The sequence below is a fragment of the Cryptomeria japonica genome, chromosome 2 (genome assembly GCF_030272615.1).
Source record: "Cryptomeria japonica chromosome 2, Sugi_1.0, whole genome shotgun sequence".
In the NCBI taxonomy this organism is placed as follows: Eukaryota; Viridiplantae; Streptophyta; class Pinopsida; order Cupressales; family Cupressaceae; genus Cryptomeria; species Cryptomeria japonica.
Genome location: NC_081406.1, coordinates 301644112 through 301656132, shown reverse-complemented (window position 1 = coordinate 301656132; position 12021 = coordinate 301644112). Strand labels below are relative to the sequence as shown.

General features: G+C 35.2%; 1 protein-coding gene across 1 annotated transcript; it reads left to right on the top strand.

Moving 5' to 3' along the window:
- Positions 1-964: 964 nt before the first annotated feature.
- LOC131075392 (protein DETOXIFICATION 16) lies at positions 965-11707 on the top strand. The gene is made up of 9 exons (XM_058012229.2): positions 965-1509; positions 7974-8518; positions 8763-8849; positions 8988-9044; positions 9187-9425; positions 9548-9666; positions 10272-10358; positions 10856-10921; positions 11140-11707. Exons 1-9 carry the CDS (start codon positions 1213-1215, stop codon positions 11152-11154), a joined length of 1512 nt encoding a protein of 503 aa, XP_057868212.2. The 5' UTR covers positions 965-1212; the 3' UTR covers positions 11155-11707.
- Positions 11708-12021: the final 314 nt, after the last annotated feature.

Here is a 12021-nt window from a genome sequence, read left to right as displayed (position 1 = left end):
TTGGCAGAGGTGAGCACGGGAAATCAGACGCTCCATATTTTCCCAATTGTCTTGCAACGATTTAACGAACTTTGAACCTTCACTTATTCGGCATCGGGTGAAACCGCGTCGTTCTTGATAGCAACTTATATTGACATGTTATCCACGTAACTGCGCAATTAAGCCACCAAAACCTCACTAGATGTGGACATATCGAGCTGTGACACTTATCGTACTTGCCCCGTTAGTGCGCTACAAACGGATGCCACCTCGAAACTTCCTTCCGCCTTCGTTCCTCCGGCCTATTTAATGTCGTTTCAGAAATTTAATGCTCCAAATGTTCTAAATTACGTACGTACACCATTGACTTGACCAAGAAAAAAAAAATCAACGGATAAAATTTTCCCAATTGTCTTGAGATTTGAGCCATTGATTTTAAAAGTCACCCGGTGCATCTCATATAAGTCTTCCCCGTAAAAATACCACATCTAATCTATTTTATTTAAAACATATTATATTAAAATAATTGTGAATATTTAAGAGAATATGATATATTTTATGATTAAATTAACTGATGAAGGTCAAAAACTATTGGCATATAATTGCTAGTGTTATATCATTAAGGTCTTTGACTATGTACTAAAATAAAAAGATACCGGTAGAAAAGACCAAAAAAAGTTATCTCAAACTTCAAACTGATATATTTTAGTGCATTACTGCTCCCCATACAATTGCTAATGTTATACCATTAAGGTCTTTGACTATGTACTAAATAAAAAGATACTGCTAGAAGAGACAAAAAAAAGTCATCTCAAACTTCAGACTGATATATTTTAGTGCATTACGGCTCCCCATACAATTGCTAATGTTATACCATTAAGGTTTCTGACTATGTACTAAAATAAAAAGATACTGCTAGAAGAGACAAAAACGTAATCTCAAACTTCAAACTGATATATTTTAGTGCATTACGGCTCCCCAACTGTCGTTTCGTGATCATAATTTACATGGCGGCCTGTTGGAAATTGTATTTGGCACAGAAGCAGACAGGTGGCTGTGGTGGGCCGTCAATTTTTTATTCCCTTATCAATACAGAATTTGAAAACTGTGATTAAATGAAGGATTTTTTTATTTTCCATCTCTCTTCTACGGAGGCAATTCAATATTGTTATGTTATAAACATACAAACCGGCTTATAACTTGGTTGAATTTAGTGTTTCCATTCGATCAACCATGGAGAGAGGTGATTCAATTCAGAGCCATGAGAGTGATGTGCTGGAGCCACTTGTAGCCAAGGAGGAAACAGTTATATTTGGGGATGAGCAGGATGAAGTGAAGTGTAGTGGAGCTCTAGTATGGGAGGAAATAAAGAAACAATGCTGGATAGCAGGGCCTATGTCGTCTATGAATTTTTTACAGTTTGGCTTGGAGGTGATATCTGTTATGTTGGTAGGGCATTTAGGGGAGCTTGCTCTCTCTAGTGCATCTATTGCTACTTCTTTCGCAAATTTCTCTGGCATCAGTGTGATGGTATAATTTAAGAACCTTCCTTTGCTTTGCTTTTGTTGTGAGAATTTATAGTTTGAATACTTTCTTGATATTCTTTTCCTTCTTAGATTCTCAAAAAGGAAAAAGCTTTAGAAAAGTTGAAAAATTAAAGCATCATCTCAGAATCTGGACTCTTTCCCTTCCAGGATGACTATCGTCCTTAAACGTTTAGTTGCACTACGTCCTAGTGTATATAATTCCACAAATCTTGAACTATCAACTTGCCCTTGTAAAGCGTAAAATCATAAGACATCAAACTGCTCTGTTTTATAGATAAGCCATCCCCTGCAGCCGAGTAAATATTTCAAATTGATGCACTGCTGAAGCAGTTTGCTTTAATAATAGGCTGTTCATCGGGCACAATACTTGCTTAAAGGTTTTGAAATATTGTTAAGTGGACTTGGGTAAATGGGTGACCAACATGCTTGGAAATCTTGTTAATTGGGTAAATGGGTGACCAACATGCTTGCAAATCTTGTTAATTGGGTTTGAGGCTGATGCAGAGAGTACCTCAAGTCTCCTCTGTCGTTTTCTCTCGAACAAACTGCTCAATAATTAAATAGTCACAAAACCAGGAAAATCCCTGTTTCTGAAGAGGTAAACAGTCAAAAGTGCTTTGTCCATCACAAGAAAAATAAAATCTTAACTAAAATGGAATATGACTCAGATTTGCAGAATCAAATATCACAAAAATTGGAAACAAGAGAACATCAAAAAACTGGGTCATGTTGTTCATTCATATTCCAGCAAGAAATTGTTTACAAAGCCAAAACTCTATATCAGAGATCTTCCACCAAAAACAAAGAAACTTCCACAAAAAACAAAATCCGACTCCCACCCCCTAATAAGGAAAGGAAAAATCAACAATAGAATCTGTCCAAAATGGACAGTACCCAAAAAAAAAGGCATGAGACAGCAAGGAAAAGGCAAGGCAGTTGGGTAGTGGGCCCAACAATTAACCAATAGTTACATTATCTTCCTGCCTCCGAAAGATTCTGAATCTTTTGATTCAGAAGAGTCTAATCTTGTAAATTTCATGAGATCTTCTTCAGGTAAACCCACTCATTTGACCAAAACATCTTGTAATTTAATTTTTTTTGGCTCTTGTGGCAACAGTCTTAGTATCCACTATCTTTTCAATGTGTTAACTGTTTTTTTTTCTGTGGCAAAGTACTGTTCAAGTCTCTCAGCACATTTTCATCAGGAACTTGTTGAGGACCAGCATGGTAGGGGTAAAGGTTTGCAACATTTAAAATAGGACTAATCTCCAATTTTTTCATGCAAATATAACAAGGAGGCATTCTCACTAATTTTCTTAGTATTTTGCATGGTCCCATTTTTTTAGGTTTCACTATTTCTTATATGTGCACTAAGGAAATCTTTCTTTACATAAATACTCCATGACTTGCTCACCCTCCTCATATATTTTCTCCTTTCCACACAAAACAACATTCCTTTTATATTTTTCATTGGTTAATTGCATCTTGTGCTTCACTTGTTGTTGTACTTCTTGTATATGCATTGCAAAGTCCTCAACATCTTGACTAACCCATTTCCTATTTGGAAGATCATTAAGATCAACAACACCCTTAGGATTGTTCCCTTAAACAACTTGGAAAGGGGAATTACTAATGGACCTATTGATGCTTGAGTTAAAAGCAAACTCAACCTATGACAAAATCAAATCCCATTGCCTTGGATTCTCACCAACTAAGCATTGAAGAAAATTACCCAAAGTCCTATTACCACCTCAGTTGACCCATCTATTTGAGGGTGATAGGTTGAACTATACTGCAGTTTGCTATCAAGATTTCTCCACAAAGTCCTCCAAAAGTGACTCAAAAACTTTGTATCCCAATCACTAGTAATCATGGTAATTAGGAGATGCGTCTCTCACCCCCTGAGATGCACCTCCGCAATGGAGATGCGTCTCTAGTATCGAGGACGTCCTTGGAAAGGTCTTGACACATAGGGTTCTTTTGGCCACCATCTCCCACCATCTTCAAAGTCTCCCAACCAATAATTGACGTATCTTGCCAAAAAACTTAGGGCAAAATGCAGTAAAAGGCAAAAAAGGAATGCAAATAAAAAAATAGGCCTACATAATGTTTCATGCTGATATTTTGGATGATACAAAATTCCATGCAAAGTTATAATTATTGGATCTACTAACAGTGTAGACTTTTTGAGAGGGACATAAAAAGTTGTGTGACTGATTTTCTGTCATTGTTATGGTCTAAAGAGAAATTCGCCTTTACTATTTACTATTCTTTTACAACTGATTTACTGTTCTTGTTTTCAAAGTTCCATGTCATGATATTTTCTGGAAATTATTGAATTTTATTAAAAAAAATGTCATCTCCAAGTACCCTTGTCTCCTACTTTTGAAAATTAGTCATACCAGTACCAATACCAGTTGCTAGCATCTCCAAGTAACCCGGTCTCCTAGTGACTATGCTAGTAATGGTGTTGGGCAATCCATATAAGCAAACAATTTCTGTAAAGAATAAATCAGCAACCTTACTTGCCTCTATAGTCTTTTTTCATGGAATAAAGTGGGTCATCTTTAAGAACCAATCCACAACATCAAAAATAGAATCATTTCCTCCTTGAGTATGAGGTAAAACCAATATGGAATCCATGGAGATGTCAACCCGAGGTCCCTCAGTAACAAGTAAAGGTTTGTATAAATCTATGTTTTGCTGCCCTCCTTTAGAAACTTGACAAACTCTACATGTAGAAACAAACTTATTCAACATCCTTCCTTGATTGAGGCCAAAAAATTTCTCACTTACCAAGCTATAAGTTTTGTCTTTTCCAAAGTGTACCCCTAATCCATTCTAAAATCAGTTTGTCCCACTTAGATCTTGTGGGGATACAAAGTTGGAGTCCTTCAAATAAAGATCCACTTACCAACAAGTCTTCTTTAAATAATTTTCTCCTTGCAGCAGCAGGACTATTGACGGTAGTGATAACTTTGCTGAAATAAGGATCAGTTGCATATTCCCCTTTCATTTCCTCAAACCCAACAATCTCCTTGGTCATTGAGACAAATAGGTGGCGTCTTCTATTTAAACCATCAACCACTAGATTAGTTTTAGCAGTCAAATGTTGAACAACGAATGTATAATTTTTCAAGCAAGAGACCCGTTTGGCATGTTCATATGACAATTTGGCTTGAGAATTGATATATTTCAAAGCTTGATTGTGTGTCAACAAGATGAATTCTCTGTGCAATGAGTAGTACCTCCATTGTTTCAAAGTTTGAACAATTGCATAGAATTCTTATCATAAGTACAATACCTCTTCTTGGAATAATTTAGTTTCTCACGAAAGTAGGCAATTGGCTTGCCTTCTTGACTCAACACACCCCCAATGACTACTGCACAAGCATCACACTCAATGGAAAAAAATTCTCAAAATCTGGTAAAGCAAGTATAGCGACTTCAGTCACCTTCTCTTTAAGCTACTTAAAACTTCTATCAGCTACTTGAGTCCAAGAAAAAGACTTTCTATTAGTACAATCAGTCAAAAAAGCACTTATTCGACTAAAATTTCAAATAAACCTTTTATAGAAGTTTACTAACTCATGAAAACTCTTTATTATTGCAATACTTGAGGGGTAGGCCATTTAAGTATAGCCTTAACCTTTTCAGGATCCATGCTTACTCCTTCTGAAATTACATTTCTAAGTTAAACCAACTCGTCTATACAAAATTCACTTTTTTCAAGATTTATAAATAGCTTATCCCTTCTAAGAGTATTAAAAATAATTTGAAGGTGTTTCAAATGTTCTTCCATGCTCTTGCTGAAAATCAGAATATCATCAAAACAGATTATAACATACTTTCCAATGTAGGATCTAAATACCTAGTTCATGGTGCACATAAAAGTGGCGGGGGCATTAGACATTCCGAATGACATCACAACCATTCATGTAATCCATCCTTGACCTTGAATGCTATCTTCCATTCATCCTCTTCTTGGATTTGGATTTGATGATAGCCACTTCTCAAATCAACCTTGAAAAAATTCTTAGCACCTGCCAAACAATCTAACATGTCAGCCATTCTTGGAAGGGGGTACTGATACCTCGCCATAATCTTGTCGATGGCTCTAGAGTCCACACACATTTTCCATTTTCCACCTTTTTTAGGTGAAAATAAATAAGGTGTGGCACAAGGGCTCATACTCTCCCTTATGAATCCCTTTTCTAACAATTCACAACTTCCTTCTCATTGATATGCAAATTGATTAGGGAGCTTGGACCCTGTTAATAAATCAATGTGGTTTGGAATACCTTGTGAAGGAGGTAAACCAACTAGCAGCTCTATTGGAGTTATATCAGAATATTCTTCCAACAAATTTTGCATCTCTAGAGGAGGTTGGATTTTAAAAGGCTCCCTTACTTCTGCTGGGCATAATAAATAACAAGATCCTTTGATCTTGTTGCAAAATTTTTTATAGCTGGTTAAAATAAGAGACAGGGCTGACATTTCAAATGCATTCTCTTCTTTTCATGGTTTTATGAGTGTTTTCTTTCCTTTATGTTGAACTTCATAAGTATTCTTCCGACCTCGATGGATAACATTTCGGTCATACTTATAAGGCGTACCCAACAACAAATGATATGCATCTGTTGGCACTACATTGTAGAGGACTTCATCCACATAATGGCCAATTTTGAATGCTACAAGACAAGATTTATCCACAAGCACACTGTGGTCTTTATTTGATGAAGAAATCTTGTAGGAATTAGATTTTGGAACACAAACAAGTTGTAATTTGTTAACCATTTTTGTACTCACCAATTATCAGTAGATCCACCATCTATGATCACCTTACATACCTTGTTCTTACATTTGCATTTCATTTGGAAGACACTTTCCTCTTCCAATCAACTTCAAGAGTTTTCTTGTCTCCAGATATTAAGGTTCTTCTCAACATTAGGTTCTCTTTGGACTCAACATCATCTTCTTTTGACCAAAGGTTTTCTTCTTCTTGGGCTACCATCACCCTTTTAGGGTTTTGACGACAATCTATAGCTTTGTGGGCTTCATCACAAAGAAACACTTCAAGGGCTTCCGCTCCCCGAAAGGCAATTGTCCACATCCCCTACCTCTAACGCTTTTCCTTCCTTAAAAATATGGCTTCACACTTCCATTTGGGTCTACCATCCTTATTACTCATAAATTTTCCCTCTTAGTTTATCTTCTCCTCTACTCTCAATGCATATTCATAAGCTTCATCCATCGTAGATAATTTCAGTAATGCAGGCTCATCTTAAAGTTGAAACTTTTGTCCATTCACATACCAAGCAACAACTTGTCCATCACTCTCTTGTATTTCCATCTAAATTTGAAGCCTCATGAATTGCTCACTATAAGCTTGTACCATTGATCCTTTTGTTTCAAAATTTGAAATTATTTAAACAATTTTTGTTGATAATCTAAAGGCAAAATTTGAGATCTCAAATGTTTTAGCATCTTAGGCCAAAGCCTAATCTTATCTTTTCCTTGTCTTCTTAAAATTTGCACATTCTCACACATAGGGCTCCATGCAACTTCAACTTGGATGCGACAATTTTCACTCGTTTTGGATCTTCCTTATCAATATTCTCCATTTCAAAGTACTTTTCCAAATCTTGTACCCAATCTAAAAATGCATGTGGGTTGAGCTCACTTTTAAATTCAGAAATATCAACTTTTATCTTAGACTTCGGTGTTTTAAGGCTTCAATAAGCCTCTCCATTGGGCCTAAGGCATTAACAACATTCCTACTAAGGCCAGCATTCCTCTTTCCCCTTCCTCTCCAATTCACACAAGCTATGCTCTGGTCCATTGTTGACTAAGTAGATACCAAAACTGATGCAGAGAGTACGCCAGGTCTCCTTTGCCCTTGTCTCTTGATCAAACTGCTCAATAATTAATAACCTGCTTTTCAACCAGAGTTGCTCGGCAGATACAAATATCATTACTAATTTCGACCCTGTATTGGACCTTTGAACCTGAGCTCTGAATTTTACAAAACATAATTCAATCTTGATCTCTTAGATTCTTGCTCGGTATTGGAAAAAAAGTTATTTTGAGGTTTCTAATCTGCTTTGATGAATGTAATAATGCTATAAAGAAAAATGAATAAATCCACACTAAATTTTTACCTATTGTCCCGTGAAGTGAATAATAGTCACCCTTTTCCTTATTTGATGAATTTTTTAAAAGCTTTTTGCAGAAACCTAATTAAAAAGTAACTTGATTTGGTCTACATGCTTGCAACATTGAATTGACCCTAAAGATAATTTCAGCAATTATTATGGTTAACTTATTTTTGGAGAGTTTTGAAGTCTACAGTAAGTATATTCACAGAAGTGAAGGTTTAAGTTTGTTTAAAAGCCATGAGTGCAATGTTTCATGAAATATTAACTGTTTTCTCTTCTATCTGTACAGATGGGAATGGGCAGTACATTGGAAACACTATGTGGACAGGCCTATGGGGCAAAGCAATACCATCAGCTTGGGATTCATGTGCAGAGAGCATTTTTTGCTCTTTTTTGTGTCAGCCTACCGATTGCTGTGATGTGGGCATACATGAGCAACATTCTAATTGCATTTGGGCAGGACCCTTTGATATCCTTTGAGGCAGGGAAATATGCCAGATGGATGATTCCCAGTCTGTTTGGTTATGCAGCTCTTCAACCCCTTGTAAGATTTCTCCAGTCACAAAGCATTGTCTTTCCCATGATGCTATGCTCTGCAATTACTTTGTGTGTCCATGTTCCCATGTGCTGGGTTCTGGTATTTAAAAGTGGATTAGGAAATAAAGGGGCTGCCTTGGCAAACAGCATTTCGTACTGGGTCAACGCAATACTTCTTTTACTATATATTAAAATTTCACCTGCATGCAAGAGGACATGGACACCCTTTACATGGGAGGCTTTGCATGATATTACACATTTTCTCAAGCTTGCCATTCCATCTGCATTCATGATCTGGTATACTACATAAATCTCTTAGCTGCAAAATTTAACCACTTCATAGCATTTATGTGATTAATATACTTCTTTTTATCCCTTCTCAATATTTAAATTTCATAGCGCATGATGAACATTTTGTCAAATAGACCAAATCCATTTTTGTTCATCCTACCATACCACAAGTTGTTAATGCTGTATAGATTATATTAGAATGCCCTTTTAAATTTATTTTATTATTTCATTATTCTATGGGTGTCAACAGCTTGCAGTGGTGGTCCTTTGAAATACTTATTCTCTTGTCAGGTCTGTTGCCCAATCCAAAACTTGAGACATCAGTTCTTTCAATCTGGTATGTGTGTATAATATGAGAATTCTAATTATGAAGTGTTAAATAAGAAGCTTAATAAATTAATTATAAGAGAATCTTAATTAGAGCATTTTATTACATCTGCTTCATTTTTATCTCAGCTAGTTTTTAATCTTGCAGCCTTAACACTTCTTCTCTAGCATATATGATTCCCTTTGGTTTTAGTGCTGCTGTAAGGTAAGTACATTTTACATCTAACTAGTAAATTTCTACTATTTCTGTTTGTCATTTAACCTAGTCAACTACGAATCATTTAACCTATCAAAGATTTAATCAAAATCATTTTCAATCAAAAAATTTCACAATGTTTGCATTACAGTACACGAGTTTCAAATGAACTGGGGGCTGGACACTCACATGCTGCCCGCTTAGCAGTGTATGTAGTGTTATTTATAGCAATCACAGAGGCAGTCATGATAGTATGTCTTTTATTCTCTATACGAAATGTTTGGGGCTATGCTTACAGCAATGAAAAAGAGGTCATTGATTATCTTGCAAGCATGATCCCATTGCTAGCAGCCTCTTCCTTTTTGGATGGACTCCAATGCATTCTTTCAGGTTCAAATTACCCTGTATAGTGTATAGTCATATTTCGAACTACAAACATATTCACCTCGAAGTCATGATATCATAACAACACTTTCTGTAGATGTAATGGTTGATTGAAAATAACATTTCAGGCATTGCTAGAGGATGTGGGTGGCAAAAAGTGGGTGCTTATGTTAATCTTGGGGCATACTACATGGTTGGCATTCCTATAGCTTTCTTTTTGGCCTTTGTACTGCATATTGGTGGCAGGGTCAGTTACCCTTTCCCCGCTGATTTGATTTACAAAGCTCTGAAATTTATGTTTTCAATGCTTGAGAAATAGATGAGAACTTCGGAAAAAAATTAAAGTTTATCTTACATGTTAGAGTAGATTTTTGCCAGCTAAAAATTTCTGAAAATAGAACTGTTAGTTTCCGTGTCATAAGGCATCCATATGTAAAGGTGAGACTGGTAATCTGCTCATTTCAAAATTGTTGATTCAGAATAGGATGTCAGAAACTAGAAAACGTTATTGATGCATTTCTAGGAATTAACTGAGTGAAGGCATAAAGCTAACTTCATATTATATCTCATTGTCTAGACTTCTTTGCTACACAGTTCTCGACTATACTTCATTTGAATCCTAACTGCTACGTATATCCAAACTATTTTTCATCGCAAGCTTGACTTTGCCGTATTTCAACATATAAAACCAATAGTCTAGTTCCTTTCCTCTTAGCAATAGTTGAGAAAGTACACGACTCTGTAGGCTGCAAAGAAAATGCTGATGTTTACAAATAAAGGAATAAAATATTACTTTTTAACATTTTGAACTGTTGCTTATGCAAAAATTCCAAATTTTTGTGTATGTTTCAGGGACTCTGGCTCGGAATTATCTGTGGCCTTTCTGTACAATCAATTTTACTATTCCTAGTAACAACATGTACAGGCTGGGAACAAGAAGTAAGTAGATCCAATTTTATTATTCTAAAGAGTTGACTTAAAATATACAGCAATTATTGGTTTAAATGAAAAAAGAAGACATGAACTGTATCCATTTTCTTTTCCTGCGATGATGGTGTATAGGATTGAGATGGATTATCTGAATGTAAAGTATATAAGAGGCAGAAGAATAACCCATAGCAGCTTATAATGAATCTTATTTATATCAGACTAATTTCAAATTTCATTTGAGGTTGAAGTTTATCTACATGATTAAACCAGTTTGATTTGATGCACATTACATTCATTAATTGTCCACATGCACATAGCATCTAGACCCACAAATTTGTTGACTCTGAGTCTTCAGATACTAAATCTACTATATTCTTCTTTACAGTGTATTGTTTGAGCCATGAAAAGGAATGCTTGCATTGAATCTACCTAAATACTATCCATGGATGTAGTAATACACTTACTATATTGTTTACTCACATAAGCGTTGGTTGTCTTATGGCTAGGCAAGGAATGCAAGAGACAGAGTATATGCATCATCATTACCCGTAGCTACTGATGATATAGTAAAGGTATGAACTTTTTATTCTTCTTATAAGAGAAAGGCTAATTTTTGGAAAATTCCTATTAAATTAAGAATGAATAATTCTGTGAGATAAAAGACATGGAAAAAAGCATCTAAAGCAAAATATTTTGATGTTTCTAAGCAGATCAAATACTAGGAAAAGCAATTGCTGCACTGTCATAGATTACCCTTAACTTATTGTCATGGATGTTTGACATCAAACAGGATGATAACAATTAATGAACCTGATGCTGATAAATTCTGTAACCTCAAGCTCTTGAACGAACAAAGTTGATTTTTGGCTGGCTTCAGCTCTAAAATATGTCATAATGGCAGAAGTGGCGTTATAAAACTGAAAAAGTGGATGAAATTTTGAACAATGTTGTTATACAATAGCTTACAAAGGCAAAACTAGTTTACAAGGAAAATTCAGATAATACCTTCCTAAAAGGAATTTGAAATTTCTTTAGGGTTTTGGTGTTATGGAAATGGGCAAATCGTGGTATGTTTTGAGCTGCCAAATACTTTTGTAAAAGAGGTAATCTATGTGGAGCAGGGTAATGAGCGGAATGCTTCAAAATAAACATCTGCATGTGAACAATAATATAACAAAATTCAAACAATTCTGCAAAAAGCCTTCTGTAAGTACTAATGTAATATATTACATAGGCTGTCAATTGCTCTTCTAGAAGAGGTATACTATGCAGAACAGGGTAAAACATTGACTGTTTCAAAAGGAAGATCCAATAATAGAACAGACATTAATTTGTAAAATCATTACCATCTATCTTACAGGGACTCCTAGGGAGATAAAATGAAAAAATATATTATATTGATTATATTAAAAACGACTAACCTAAATGTCAAATGCTCCTCTCTTATCAATTCCTTCCATTTTTTTAAGAATTGCTTAAAATAAGTACATGTATAACATAAAACAAATCCTTTGGCACATTTAAGTTTTTAACAATTCTTTGATTCTGTAACATCTGGTTTAATTAGCCTAACTTAATTATTGGATTATTGTATTAATTTTCAAATAAAAATAATTAGATAGACAATTTGAATATGATAAGTATTAGAGAAACATAAATAAGAAAAATTATG